Here is a 12,995-nt window from a genome sequence, read left to right as displayed (position 1 = left end):
TTTTTTTTTGGCTTTTTCATTTAAACATTTTATATTGTATATATTACGAATAAAGAATTTACAGAATTCACATTTATGAAAATCAAAGTATCAAATTCTATTAACGATTGGCTGCCCCATGGTAAGTTACTCCACTCTTACCGGGGAATGCTTTCCCTCCAGTTTTATTCAGAGCATCTTTCTTACTGGGATTTAATGGAGCTCCTTGTCTTCCATAATAATCATGGGGTTTGGGGAAATCCCCATACTTAACTCGTTCCTGGTCTCTCTGTAAATATTCTTGATATTGAGGATTCAAGTGCTGGGGGTTGGCCTGGGTAATGTTTACCATTTGAGGAGGTACTTTATAGACGTTTGGATCATTCATTGGATCATATGATGGTCCTTGTCCTTGGAATTGTCCCTGTCCTTGGAATTGTCCCTGTCCTTGGAATTGTCCCTGTCCTTGGAATTGTCCCTGTCCTTGGAATTGTCCTTGGTCCCCCAGGGATTGTGGCTGCTTTTTCTCATCGGGATATCCATTTGGTGTATAACCTTGCTGGGAACTTTCATTATAATCTGGAACTTGTTGGTTGCCAGCTTGATTTTGATAATCTGGAGATTGGTTTACATTATGGTCAATTTCATCGTATGAAGGTGGTGCATCCCCTGGCTGGGCCTGGTTCTTGTCACCATGTATGAATTCACTAATCTTCCCCATTCTTAATTGACGAAAAATCAAGTAATACAAACTCTAGGGACTCAATGGCTGATAACTGAAATTCTAATGATTGCTTTTGTATACAGGTGAGTGTACGGATTTATTTGGGTGATTTTTTTGTGCATCGCACAACCGAAAAGTTTTGATGAAGAAAAAAATCAATGAAAAAAAAGTCAGACTAGGATTAATGTATAACAGATCAAATAACTATATCCCTCCATGTTTAAGTCATACCAAAAGGCTGTTTCAGGCATACTGAAGACATTCGTCCGTACCAAGAAAACCGACAGTGTACTTAATGCATCCACACAAAAAGTTGTTGGACAATTATCAGCATTATCAGCCAGTCGTAAGCAGCCTAAATTAATCAAGTTATGTAAAGAAGATTTAATAAAGCATAAGACCATTAGCAATGCATGGAATGTTTACAAGCGTCAACAAATGGATAAGAAACAACAACAATTAGACCAACAGTATGAAAGTATATATAATGCAATGGAAGAATTGAAAAAATTAAGTCCAGAATTATTTGAAATAGCCAATCAACAAGAATTACCCAAATATCCATTAGAAATGAGACTTCCAACCGATTATCCACCAACCAAACCTTGGGTGTATAATTACGCGCCAGCCAAACAAGAATAAACAACTGTATATAATGTAAATAGAAGAATAATAAACTTAATCATCTAAAGCTCTTGCTTTTCTTTTTCTTGGGGGAATTCCCGAAGAAGTTGGAGTTCCTGGTGTAGTGGCTGGAGACTCAGTCGAAACCCCATTTGATTTAGGGTCTTTACCAATGTTTGGATCAACCGAGTCCTCATAATCGTCAAAATCATCTTTAGTAGGATTATTTGAATTGGAAGATGGAGAATCGGTATATTGATAAGAATCATTTATACTTAATCCTTGTCTTTTCATCAAAGTTTTAACGAAATTAATTGAACTTAAACTGAAGATATGATCATCATCAGTATACGCCAACCTTCTTTTATTTGAACCCATTGAACCAGCACTCCCACCACCTGAATTCTTTGAAAAATTTTCAAATCCTCTCACGATATTACCATAGATACTTTCATTAAAGTATTCGGTTTCCTTATCGTATATTGTGGACTCCAAGGTGCCCAACTGGGAATCCAACTCCTGTTTCTTCAAGATCTGCTGGGTAAGCTGGTTCTTCAACTCGTTATACTGTTCAATAGATGGGGTTTGTTGTTTTTCATTCTTACTGGGCGATTTGAGTTTGCTTGAGGACTTTGGTTTGGGTGATTTGGGCACGGGTTCCGTTTTTTTCGGCGATTGTCCTTCTGTCTTGGCCTCTTTCTCCTTTGAATCCTTGACAGACATCCTGATATCCTATTGATTGTGTGTATGGGACTGAGGGTATTGAGCCGCCGTCAAGTACAGACCGTTGATGGGTTTGTTTTTTTAATTTCTGGTTTACGGGTGGGTAACGTGGTGTATGGGTGCGACTTGTATGCACGGAGGTTTAGGTGTCACGTGACGCGGAATTGCAACCAACCCGGTCGGTTCCTCCAAACATTAACTTTACTATTCTACTACGATTCTACTTACCATGGTTATATCCCATTTACTCTTCTACATCTGTCTCTCTCCAACACCAATGGCTGCCGGGCTAGCGTGCCAAATTTTGTGTAATGGGAACTCCGACTCCGAGACAAAAATAACCAAAAGGGTCGACGAATCCAACCAAATGAACAAAACAGCACCTACAGCCCGTGCCCATCCGGAGCATGGTCTAGGGGCAACGCAACTCGGTGGGAACCCCCTCAGAGTGCCATGTGTAGACGTTCTGACAACAGGGGAAACCACTGGTTGATGAATCTGGTGATGCGCTTAAATTAAAGTACAAAGAGAACAAATCCTCACCTGTTATTTCAACGTCGGTGGATCGGGAGTGAGTGGTCCACGCCATTCTTCAGCTATCACCACACCACCCAAAGACCCAATTGTCAGTAGGTGTGGATAGCACGTTATGATGTAGACACCACCAGATCCTGGAACAAGTGATTGAGGGATTGAGTCATTTTATTCCGAGTTTTTTGGTGCTAATTAGTCCGAAGGTATAGTATTGTTCTGTTTAAGGAAACCACCAAAAGAAAAAAAAAATTTTTTTTTTCAGCATTTGGTGGTTTCTCCGTTTATAAATACAATTGAATTTCTCCTTAAGTTTCAATTTAGTTTTAGTTTTATTCTTTATTAATTCAATTGAATTACACATATATATATAATAAACAAATAAAAAATGGCTATCACTAAAGTTTTTGCTCGTTCAATCTACGATTCTCGTGGTAATCCAACTGTTGAAGTTGATTTACACACTGGTAAAGGATTATTCAGAGCCATTGTTCCATCTGGTGCTTCTACTGGTGTTCACGAAGCTTTAGAATTGAGAGATGGTGACAAATCAAGATGGTTAGGTAAAGGTGTTCTTAAAGCCGTTGCTAACGTTAATGAAATCATTGCTCCAGCTTTAGTTAAAGAAAACGTTGATGTTACTGACCAAGTTGCCGTTGATGCTTTCTTAAATAAATTAGATGGTACTCCAAACAAATCTAAATTAGGTGCTAATGCTATTTTAGGTGTTTCTTTAGCTGCTGCTAAAGCTGCTGCTGCTGAAAAAAATGTTCCATTATACCAACATTTTGCTGATCTTTCTGGTTCTAAACAAGATAAATTTGTTTTACCAGTTCCATTCCAAAATGTCTTGAACGGTGGTTCTCACGCTGGTGGTGCTTTAGCTTTCCAAGAATTTATGATTGTTCCAACTCAAGCCCCAACTTTCTCTGAAGGTTTAAGAATTGGTTCTGAAGTTTACCACAACTTGAAATCTTTAGCTAAAAAACAATACGGTCAATCCGCCGGTAATGTTGGTGATGAAGGTGGTGTTGCTCCAGATATTTCTACTCCAAAAGAAGCTCTCGACTTGATTGTTGCTGCCATTGAAAAAGCCGGTTACACTGGTCAAGTTGGTATTGCTTTAGATGTTGCTTCTTCTGAATTTTACAAAGATGGTAAATACGATTTAGATTTCAAAAATCCAAACTCTGATAAATCTAAATGGTTATCTGGTGAAGAATTAGCTAACTTATACGAAAAATTGATTGCTGAATATCCAATTGTTTCTATTGAAGATCCATTTGCTGAAGATGATTGGGAAGCTTGGTCTCTTTTCTACGCTAAAGCTGCTAGTAAAATCCAAATTGTTGGTGATGATTTAACCGTTACTAACCCATTAAGAATTAAAACCGCCATTGAAAAGAAATGTGCTAATGCTCTTTTATTAAAAGTTAACCAAATCGGTACTTTATCTGAATCCATTAACGCTGCTAACGACTCTTATAACGCTGGTTGGGGTGTCATGGTTTCCCACAGATCTGGTGAAACTGAAGATACCACCATTGCTGATTTAGCCGTTGGTTTAAGATCCGGTCAAATCAAAACCGGTGCTCCAGCCAGATCCGAAAGATTAGCTAAATTAAACCAAATCTTAAGAATTGAAGAAGAATTAGGTGATAAAGCTATCTACGCCGGTAAAGATTTCCACAAATCTCACTCTTTATAAGTTCTTTAATGACTTTCTGCTAATTTGAGAATTCCTGGTTTTCAAATTTCGCAGTCATTTTCTAATGTATACGTAAAAATAAAATATCATTTCTGTAAACCCGTTCACCTGTATTAAAATTGTTTATATATAATCTTTTTTGATTCTATTTAATATTTCAAAAATTTGTTCAGTAACAATATGAACTTCTTCAAAAGTGTTGTATAAAGGAACTGGTGCTATTCTGATAACATCGGGTCTTCTTTCATCACAAATAATACCTTGTTCGTGCAAATATTCATTTACTCTTTCCATAACATTATGTTCTTTAATATCGTCATGAGGTTGGAAAAGTAATGATAATTGGCATCCTCTTTCTTCTTGGTTGAGAGGAGTTAAGATCTTAAACCCAAATCCATTAGATTCATTAGTTTGGTAAAATGGCGAGCTAATCAATCGATCTTCTAAAAATTTAGTTAATTTTAAACTCTTCTTTCTTAAATTTTTTATTCCAATTTGGTCAAATATTTCTAATGATGTTTTCAACGACACAACGTCAATCACTGAAGGATTGGATTGTCTATAAGAAAGCGCCGATTGGATCGGATCAAACTCTTCCACCATCTTAAACCTCTCTTGAGAATTGTTCCCCCACCATCCAGCTAATCTTGCCGGGAAACTTTGCTTAGAATTCTCTTTAGTATAACGTTCGTTAACAAATATCCCGGCAATTGCACCAGGACCTGAATTCAAGTACTTGTAAGAACACCATGCAGCAAAGTCTACATTCCAATCATGTAAACTTAATTCAACGTTACCCACGGCATGAGCTAAATCCCATCCTACTATCAAGTCATATTTTTTAGCATGATTAGTGATTTTACCAATTTCAAAGAATTGACCAGTGTAGTATTGAATTCCAGGGAATACGACCAATGCTAAATCTTGGTGATTTTCATCAATTACGTTCAAAATATCTTTGGTATTTAAATAAGTTTCTCCATCTTTGGGACTTAATTGGATCAAGTGCAGTTCATCATAACCGAATAATTTAACCAAGTTCAAGAAAGCATAATAATCACTTGGAAACGCTTGTTTTTCGAATAAAATCTTTGTTTTCTGTCCTTTTGGTTTATACATACTGATAAGTAATGCGTTTAAATTACTCGTGAGTGATCCCATAATGGCAACTTCAGTTTCTTTGGCACCCACAATTGGGGCCAATAACGGAACCAACGGCAAGTCTATATCCATCCAAGGGGTAGCATTAGGATGGTTAAAATGCGATTCAACTGCTCTAGCAGACCATGCATCTAATTCATTATTAATTGATTCTCTGGTCTTTTTAGGCATTAACCCAAGTGAATTCCCACAAAAATAAATCGAGTCATCTTTGGCTTCTGACACCCCTAAAGACTTATGGGTTGGGATCTCAAATAACTCTTTATAAGTCGGAAACTCTTTATCTAATTGTTGGTATGACATTGTCGTTGATGAAAAGAGAGAACAAGTGAACAAAAAAAAAAAAAAAAATCTAAAAATTTAATTGAACATCAAAATAAAATAATCAACCACTAACTAATCAGCGAACATGATTCATTCGATATTGATATGTATGTATGAGCAATTTATGCTGGAAGACTAGTACTAACTCTCTTAGTCAATAATGACGGATTACCACGATTAATGAAATTCTATACTCCAGTTGATATATCAACTCAAAGATTACTATTACAGCAAGTACATCAATTGATAAGTGTACGGACATCACAAGAGTGTTCTTTCATAACACCTCCGAGTCTTTTAGAGGACTTGGACGATATCAAGGTGATATATAGACATTATGCCACGTTATATTTTGTTTTCATTGTGGATGACCAAGAATCAGAATTGGGTATATTAGATTTGATTCAAGTGTTTGTTGAATGTTTGGATAAATGCTTTACCAATGTGTGTGAGTTGGATTTGGTATTTGGTTGGCAGGTTTTGCAAACTGTTCTGGAAGAGATTGTTCAAGGGGGGATGGTGATCGATACAAATATCCGAAGAATTGTGGCTGCTGTTGATAACGCCAATAGCCAAAAACAGGCCGGGGTCAATAATGGAGGGTGGTTATCATCGATGACAAAGGACAAGATAGGTAGATGGAGATAGGTGTATATTACGATTACGATAATTAGTATAAGTGCGATTTGCAACAAACTGTAGAACGGTTACATTCTTATGATAACAGTATAACGATAATAATATAATGATAACAGTTCAACAAAGTATCTAATAACAGTTCAACAAAGTATCTAATAACAGTTCAACAAAGTATCTAATAACAGTTCAACAAAGTATCTAATAACAGTATATGATCAATTAATTCTGGTTGGATTTTTTGCAATATGCTCTAATTTTTACAAAAATTAAGTGAAATTAAACTTATAAAATAACTATATACAATAAATATGAGAATTAAAGAATAAATAAATAAGAGGATCTTAGGACCAAGACCACCAGTGCTTTTTCTTTTGTTTGGCCAATGCTTGTTGTTCTTCCAATTCTTGACTAGCCATTTCCAATTCTTTTAATTTGAACTCATTGGCTTTTGCTCGGTTGAATTCTTCAATATTAACCAATTTGGGATCAACTCCTCTTCCCTCTTTTTCAAATGGTGACTTGATATACCCTGTTTTCCAAATAGGATCACTACTGGCAGACGTCTGCTTAACGATCTTCATCAATTCTTCTTGTTCCTTATGTCTTAATTCTTTATTTCTTTCGTAATCAGCCCTGACTTCTGGTGAAAATCTAGCAATCAACTCCTCGTCGGTTGGCACAGTGTACTTAAAACATAACACCCCAAACCCAATAATACATGACCCGGTAAAGTAAACACGCGCCCACCTGTACCAGACCCGTTGTTGTAATGGAATACTCGACATGTTAACTATTCCTTTGCCTGACCACCAAACTGCCCCTAACCTGATTTTTCATTTTTTTCCTACTGGGTATTATCTTTCGATGATGGGAAAAAAAGACCGGTACACCAGGACAAAACAGCCTACCTTACCAATCTTCATAATTCTAACATTAGCATAAGCCAATGGCACCCCTATTGAATCAAATAGCTTAATACTACGCCCCCTTACAATGGCCATAGATCAGACCTGGGTCTTAGTTAGTGAGTACGAATAGAAAAGACTGTACATAGTCTCATCGTTTAACAACTGATTTTTTTTTTTTTTTTGGTTTTGGTTTTATTTGTTTGTATTTTTTCTATACGAGCTATACGAGACTTATAACTAGATATCAGTACTAGTGGATCCTACGAAAGTACTAGGTTGTGTTCTTTAGCAAGTAATCAAGGATTCAACCCTTTATTCCAATATGTCAGAAAATTCAACATCTTCAACTGATCATTCTAAACAGAAATCTACTGGGAAAAGAAAATATCATCAAAAATCGAGGCTAGGCTGTTCTACTTGTAAGAAGAGAAGAGTCAAATGTGATGAGACCAGGCCCACTTGTAAGAAGTGCCAGCATATGGATCTAGTATGTGGATACACTCTCGAAGACCAGACTCCACCAAAAGACGGTTCCTTGCCGTTCGCTAACAAGAAGAGTGAACCAATGGCCAAGAAGAGAAGAGTCAAGGAAGAAGATGGATTATCTGATTCAATTGGCAATTCCCGGTCCAGTTCGGTATCTTCCAGTGATTCCCAAACACAGCAGGCTACCCCGGCGATTACCCCAAGTCCCAGTTATACCGACCAACAGCTGCAATCGCAACAAGATCCACAACCACCACAACCGCAAAAGGCCAAACCGTTTTATCATAATTTATTGAATGCTGGTAATTTGAATAATCTTAATTTGAGCCATTTGGTGAATAATTTAAGTGGATTAGGGGATTTGAGTAATTTGGGAAGTTTAACAAGTTTAGGAAATTTAGCTACTCTAGCACAATTACCGATTGATTTGAGTAGTTTAGGGGGCAATAGTCCTCAATTGACTCCACAACCTCAACAACAACCCCAATCTCAACTGCAGCAGCAGCAGCAGCAACAACCCCAACAACTGCAACAAGCATCGGTGCAAGCACAAGTTGCCGCTGCTGCAATGAACTCGAATCCTTTGATGAATTTGGGCAACCTTTTTGCAGCCGGGTCCAATGATTTCAGCCAGTTTATGAAGTCCCAGGGACTGTCCACCAACACCACCCAAGCACGTCCACAACGCCAGCACCAGCAACAACAACAGAATCAACAAGCTCAACAGCAGGACCAACAAGCTCAACAACAGCAACAGCAACAGCAGCAGAATCAACAACAGAATCAGCAACAACCTCAAGCACAAGCAAAAACACACGCCCAGGGGCAAGATACTCAACCAAGCATATCACCCAATGTCAACACCAGCAACCCGCCGCCATTAGGAAACTCACCATTGAACCACCCAATGGCGGGAATACCCAATGGATCGTCACTCAACATGTTGGACCTAAGACTCATGTTTCATTACACGTCGCAAGTGTCAAATACCATAACGGGAGCCGGAATAAGTGATACTAATATTTGGAATCACGATATACCAATGTTGGCCTTTAACTATCCATTTTTAATGCATTCAATTCTAGCGTTCAGTGCCACCCATTTATCAAGAACCGAAAAGGGATTGGATCAATGCGTAACCTGTCATCGAGGAGACGCCTTAAGATTATTGAGAGAAGCGGTACTTGACATAAATAACGATAATACCGATGCCTTAGTAGCTTCTGCGTTAATCTTGATTATGGATTCATTAGCCAACGCGTCCTTCCCATCGAGCACTAGTCCCAAATCCTTACCGGCATCTGCATGGATTTTCCATGTTAAAGGAGCTGCCACCATATTAACTGCGGTTTGGCCATTGACTGAACAAAGTCGATTTTATAAGTTTATTTCTGTTGATTTAGGAGATTTAGGAGATATACCTAATCAACAAAGGGAGCTGAAGGATAAACTGAATCCTAATGACATTAAATATTTCACTGATTTAGAATGTCATGATAGTGATATTGCTGATTTATTCCCGGTTGAAATTGAAAGTCCTTATTTAATTACCTTGGCCTATTTAAATAAGTTACATAAGGAAAGGTATAAGTCCGATTTTATACTTAGAATATTTGCCTTCCCGGCCCTTTTAGATAAGAATTTCCTACTGTTGTTAATGACTGGGGATATAAAAGCCATGAGAATCATGAGATCCTATTATAAATTATTAAGATCTTTTACTACAGAAATGAAAGACAAAGTTTGGTTCTTGGAAGGGGTTTCTCAAGTGTTACCAGTGGATGTAGAAGAGTACGCTGGTGGTGCTGGTGGGATGCATATGATGTTGGACTTTTTAGGTGGTGGTCCGTCCATAATCGATGATCATGAAATCGACGAAGAAATTGGCAATTTTGATCCTAGTGGCGTGCTTACCAATAAGCTCATCGATACAAATAACTTACCCAGTGATATTACTTCCAACCTTGACGTAATGCAAGGGGATAGTGGGTTTATGAATATCAAATAGTGTATAATATAATTATAGGAATATATATGAATAGCTAATCTCGTTATCGGGAAGGTCGTGTGCATGGAGCAAAGCGTGAATGAATCAAAAAAAAAAAAAAACGAGCGAGTTTTTTTTTTTTTTTTTTTTTTTTTTTTTCATGAAAACAACAACAACTGGTTAAAAAAACACTACTAAACTCATTTTTAAGGCTTACCGTTAAGTGATTGAAGTGATCCAATTGAATATCCTCACTGTCAAACCACTTTCCATACCTCTTTGTGAAGCTACACTAAAACCCAGGAGTAGTTGATCATTGATTGTCCAGACACTTTTTTTTTGTTCTCGCCTTAATTTGTTAACGATCTCTCTTTTTTTTTTTTTTTTGACCACTAGTTCCAGGAATATATAGCATAATTTGATCAAGATGCAAACGATAAAATGTGTTGTTGTCGGTGATGGTGCCGTTGGAAAAACCTGTTTGTTGATTTCATATACTACGTCTAAATTTCCAGCTGATTATGTTCCAACAGTTTTTGATAATTATGCTGTTACGGTTATGATTGGAGATGAGCCATTTACTTTAGGATTATTTGATACTGCTGGTCAAGAAGATTATGATCGATTAAGACCATTAAGTTATCCATCGACCGATGTATTTTTAGTTTGTTTTTCGGTTATTGCTCCAGCATCATTTGAAAATGTTAAAGAAAAATGGTTCCCCGAAGTTCATCATCATTGTCCAGGAGTGCCATGTTTAATTGTTGGAACTCAAACCGATTTAAGAAGTGATGATATGATTTTAACCAAATTACATAGACAAAAATTGAATCCAATTTCAAATGATATGGGAGAAAAATTAGCAAAAGAATTAAGAGCAGTTAAATACGTTGAATGTTCTGCATTAACTCAAAGAGGGTTAAAAACCGTATTCGATGAAGCCATTGTAGCTGCTTTAGAACCTCCAGTTATTAAGAAATCAAAAAAATGTAATATTTTATAATATATTAATTTTATATTAATATTACCATATATTAATCTGATATATTAATATTACCATAATTCTGTTATTTTTTTAATTCGTCATTTACTTTGTTACTTAACCAATACTACTTATTCAATTCATTGACTTCTTGAATCTGATTCTTGAATATTTATGGTTTTATACTATTTTAACTATTTTTTCAAGCTTGAAAAAACATCTTTCAATACATTTTTTTTATTTAATCGTTAACTACATTTTAATTTATCTTTTATATTGTTTTAATTGATATTCTTACTCAACGTATAGCTTAAACGACCACACTCTTCCCAAAGAAAATCGGACGAATGCCGCATCCATGTAAGACATCGATACAACTAACCTTAAATTGCAAAACGGGAGATAAAACCTACTTTCGTTGAAGCCTTCATTAGCGGCCCCGGAAAGAAAGGGGGCGAAAACCGACCAAAACCCATTCCGGAAACCTGGGTGCATGGGCCTAACCTGGTGCACGGGCCTATTTCGATTTCGTATTTTTTATTATCGGTAAGTACGCGTAGAATTATCACTAGTAACCTTTTTTGTATAAGGTATACTTTCACTACTTAATAATCTAGTAGGTATGATAAATAGTTTACTATCGATCTTGACAAGGATGAGTTTTTTTATAAATACTTAAATATAAGCAAAATATATTCTAATAAGATAATAATTAAATTGACTATAAGTTTCGATAGGTATATATAAGAAAGATATAAAAGGTTCCAATAAAACAGTATACTAATAATAATAATCCTACTACTAATTCTAGTGTAGTGTATTAACCGAATAGAAAGAGACTAGGTGTGTGAACACCAGGCACATTTTAACGTGGTGTACGTGCCTATTTCGTATTTTTTGGTGTACCGGTGTTCCTCCTCCAGAAATGTAAATCAGGAACCATGGGATTCCGTTTAATCATAAATCAGGGTAAAATAATAAACGTTGGTACATCGACATACATGTGCGTTGGGCTTGACATAACCGGCACCACCACCACCGGCAGCAACATCGACAAGAACATGAACTGGTGCCAGAGGAACAGCAGCAGCAGGTGCTAACCGTGGGAGCAGACAGGCGGATAGTCAAACATTTTGTCTCAGAATTACAAAAACCGAACACTAATAAACCACCAATAAAACGAAAAAAAAACGAAAAAAAAAACAAAAAAAACGGAGTGAAACACTAATAAAACAAAAAAAACGGAGTGAAACACTAACAAAACAAAAAAAACGGAGGGAAACACTAACAAAACAAAAAAAAAAACAGTGGGCGGAATTAAATAAATAATAAAAAAAAAAAATCAATAGATTGCTACACCTTGCAAATTTCCCAATTGTTGGAATCTTCTTTTACATAAAAGGAATAAAATTAAGCAACAGAAAGCTTCAATAGGTAAACAAAGGCGGTTGACTTTGATTCTGTAATTATTACTTTATTAAATTAGTTTATTACTTAAAATTGTAGGAATAAAATTTATTTTTCAACTTCTTCTTCCTCAGAAAGCATGGCAGAGTCTGAGTCTAGTAATAAGACCCCCCCATCGTTGGTGTCCCCACCAGCTCAAACTCCGTATAAATCAGACGGGAGTTTAAGTTATTTTAATTTACCATCGTTGAGTACCTCCTCTACTTCATCTCATCATTTAATACCTCATATTGGAAGACAATCATATGATACTTCGAGAGGAAGTCGTCGATACGATGAAGAAGAAGAAGCTAGTTCGGTGGATACTAACATGAGTCCCAGTAATTCTCTGAATAACAATTATCTGAGTATTGATTTTAATTCATTATCAAATGCTTCAGTTAGTGTACCATCGGATTCAAGTTCGTTTAAATCGGTTGATAATAACAGTGAGATTGATTTGAATCCAGATATAGCGGAGACTTATAAAAATAAATCAATTAGTAGTCATTTACTACAAAGTAATTCTTCAAATAGTCAATCGAATAGCTTGAATTCCCAACAAAGTGGATTTAATAGTCTGACTTTGAATTCCAGTTCAACTAATAGCGGGAGTGCTTTAAATCAAAATATTTTAGAAAATTTCAATTGGACAAATCACTCGAGTAATGATAGTTCTAATCCTTCTCTTAATTCAAAACAAAGACATTCTCTGAAAGTTAGACAATCAACTAATTCTTCTTCCACGGCTTCTCCTGCTCTGTCGACGGTTG

At 36.4% G+C, this 12,995-nt stretch overlaps 10 protein-coding genes across 10 annotated transcripts; 6 read left to right on the top strand and 4 right to left on the bottom strand.

The window, feature by feature from the left end:
- Positions 1-100: 100 nt before the first annotated feature.
- HYPBUDRAFT_111560 (uncharacterized protein) lies at positions 101-700 on the bottom strand (the record flags this gene model as incomplete). Its single annotated transcript, XM_020218838.1, has 1 exon — positions 101-700. The coding sequence occupies one exon, from the start codon at positions 698-700 to the stop codon at positions 101-103; it is 600 nt and encodes a 199-aa protein (XP_020075615.1).
- An 86-nt stretch (positions 701-786) lies between these two features.
- On the top strand, positions 787-1,546 carry HYPBUDRAFT_153335 (mitochondrial 54S ribosomal protein mL40). The gene has a single exon (XM_020221486.1). The coding sequence runs from the start codon at positions 920-922 to the stop codon at positions 1,343-1,345; it is 426 nt and encodes a 141-aa protein (XP_020075614.1). The 5' UTR covers positions 787-919; the 3' UTR covers positions 1,346-1,546.
- Positions 1,382-2,050, bottom strand: EAF6 (Eaf6p; the record flags this gene model as incomplete). The annotated part of the gene is made up of 1 exon (XM_020220207.1): positions 1,382-2,050. The coding sequence occupies one exon, from the start codon at positions 2,048-2,050 to the stop codon at positions 1,382-1,384; it is 669 nt and encodes a 222-aa protein (XP_020075613.1).
- Positions 2,051-2,969: 919 nt separating this feature from the next.
- Positions 2,970-4,289, top strand: ENO1 (phosphopyruvate hydratase; the record flags this gene model as incomplete). The annotated part of the gene is made up of 1 exon (XM_020223618.1): positions 2,970-4,289. One exon carries the CDS (start codon positions 2,970-2,972, stop codon positions 4,287-4,289), a length of 1,320 nt encoding a protein of 439 aa, XP_020075612.1.
- Positions 4,290-4,412: 123 nt separating this feature from the next.
- On the bottom strand, positions 4,413-5,775 carry HYPBUDRAFT_167515 (kynureninase; the record flags this gene model as incomplete). Its single annotated transcript, XM_020222771.1, has 1 exon — positions 4,413-5,775. Exon 1 carries the CDS (start codon positions 5,751-5,753, stop codon positions 4,413-4,415), a length of 1,341 nt encoding a protein of 446 aa, XP_020075611.1. The 5' UTR covers positions 5,754-5,775.
- Positions 5,776-5,836: 61 nt separating this feature from the next.
- Positions 5,837-6,422, top strand: APS3 (Aps3p; the record flags this gene model as incomplete). Its single annotated transcript, XM_020219282.1, has 2 exons — positions 5,837-5,881; positions 5,929-6,422. The coding sequence occupies exons 1-2, from the start codon at positions 5,860-5,862 to the stop codon at positions 6,420-6,422; spliced, it is 516 nt and encodes a 171-aa protein (XP_020075610.1). The 5' UTR covers positions 5,837-5,859.
- Positions 6,423-6,684: 262 nt separating this feature from the next.
- On the bottom strand, positions 6,685-7,388 carry HYPBUDRAFT_153332 (uncharacterized protein). The gene has a single exon (XM_020221485.1). The coding sequence runs from the start codon at positions 7,196-7,198 to the stop codon at positions 6,755-6,757; it is 444 nt and encodes a 147-aa protein (XP_020075609.1). The 5' UTR covers positions 7,199-7,388; the 3' UTR covers positions 6,685-6,754.
- Positions 7,389-7,639: 251 nt separating this feature from the next.
- Positions 7,640-9,880, top strand: UPC2 (Upc2p). Its single transcript, XM_020221484.1, has one exon. It carries the CDS (start codon positions 7,644-7,646, stop codon positions 9,813-9,815), a length of 2,172 nt encoding a protein of 723 aa, XP_020075608.1. The 5' UTR covers positions 7,640-7,643; the 3' UTR covers positions 9,816-9,880.
- Positions 9,881-9,976: 96 nt separating this feature from the next.
- Positions 9,977-10,797, top strand: CDC42 (Rho family GTPase; the record flags this gene model as incomplete). Its single annotated transcript, XM_020219778.1, has 1 exon — positions 9,977-10,797. Exon 1 carries the CDS (start codon positions 10,222-10,224, stop codon positions 10,795-10,797), a length of 576 nt encoding a protein of 191 aa, XP_020075607.1. The 5' UTR covers positions 9,977-10,221.
- Positions 10,798-11,503: 706 nt separating this feature from the next.
- On the top strand, positions 11,504-11,948 carry HYPBUDRAFT_153330 (uncharacterized protein). Its single transcript, XM_020221483.1, has one exon. It carries the CDS (start codon positions 11,718-11,720, stop codon positions 11,874-11,876), a length of 159 nt encoding a protein of 52 aa, XP_020075606.1. The 5' UTR covers positions 11,504-11,717; the 3' UTR covers positions 11,877-11,948.
- The last annotated feature ends 1,047 nt before the right edge of the window (positions 11,949-12,995 follow it).

Source organism: Hyphopichia burtonii, assembly GCF_001661395.1.
Source record: "Hyphopichia burtonii NRRL Y-1933 unplaced genomic scaffold HYPBUscaffold_5, whole genome shotgun sequence".
NCBI lineage: Eukaryota > Fungi > Ascomycota > Pichiomycetes > Serinales > Debaryomycetaceae > Hyphopichia > Hyphopichia burtonii.
The sequence above is the reverse complement of the archived record's forward strand: the minus strand, read 5'-3'. Positions and strand labels throughout refer to the sequence as shown.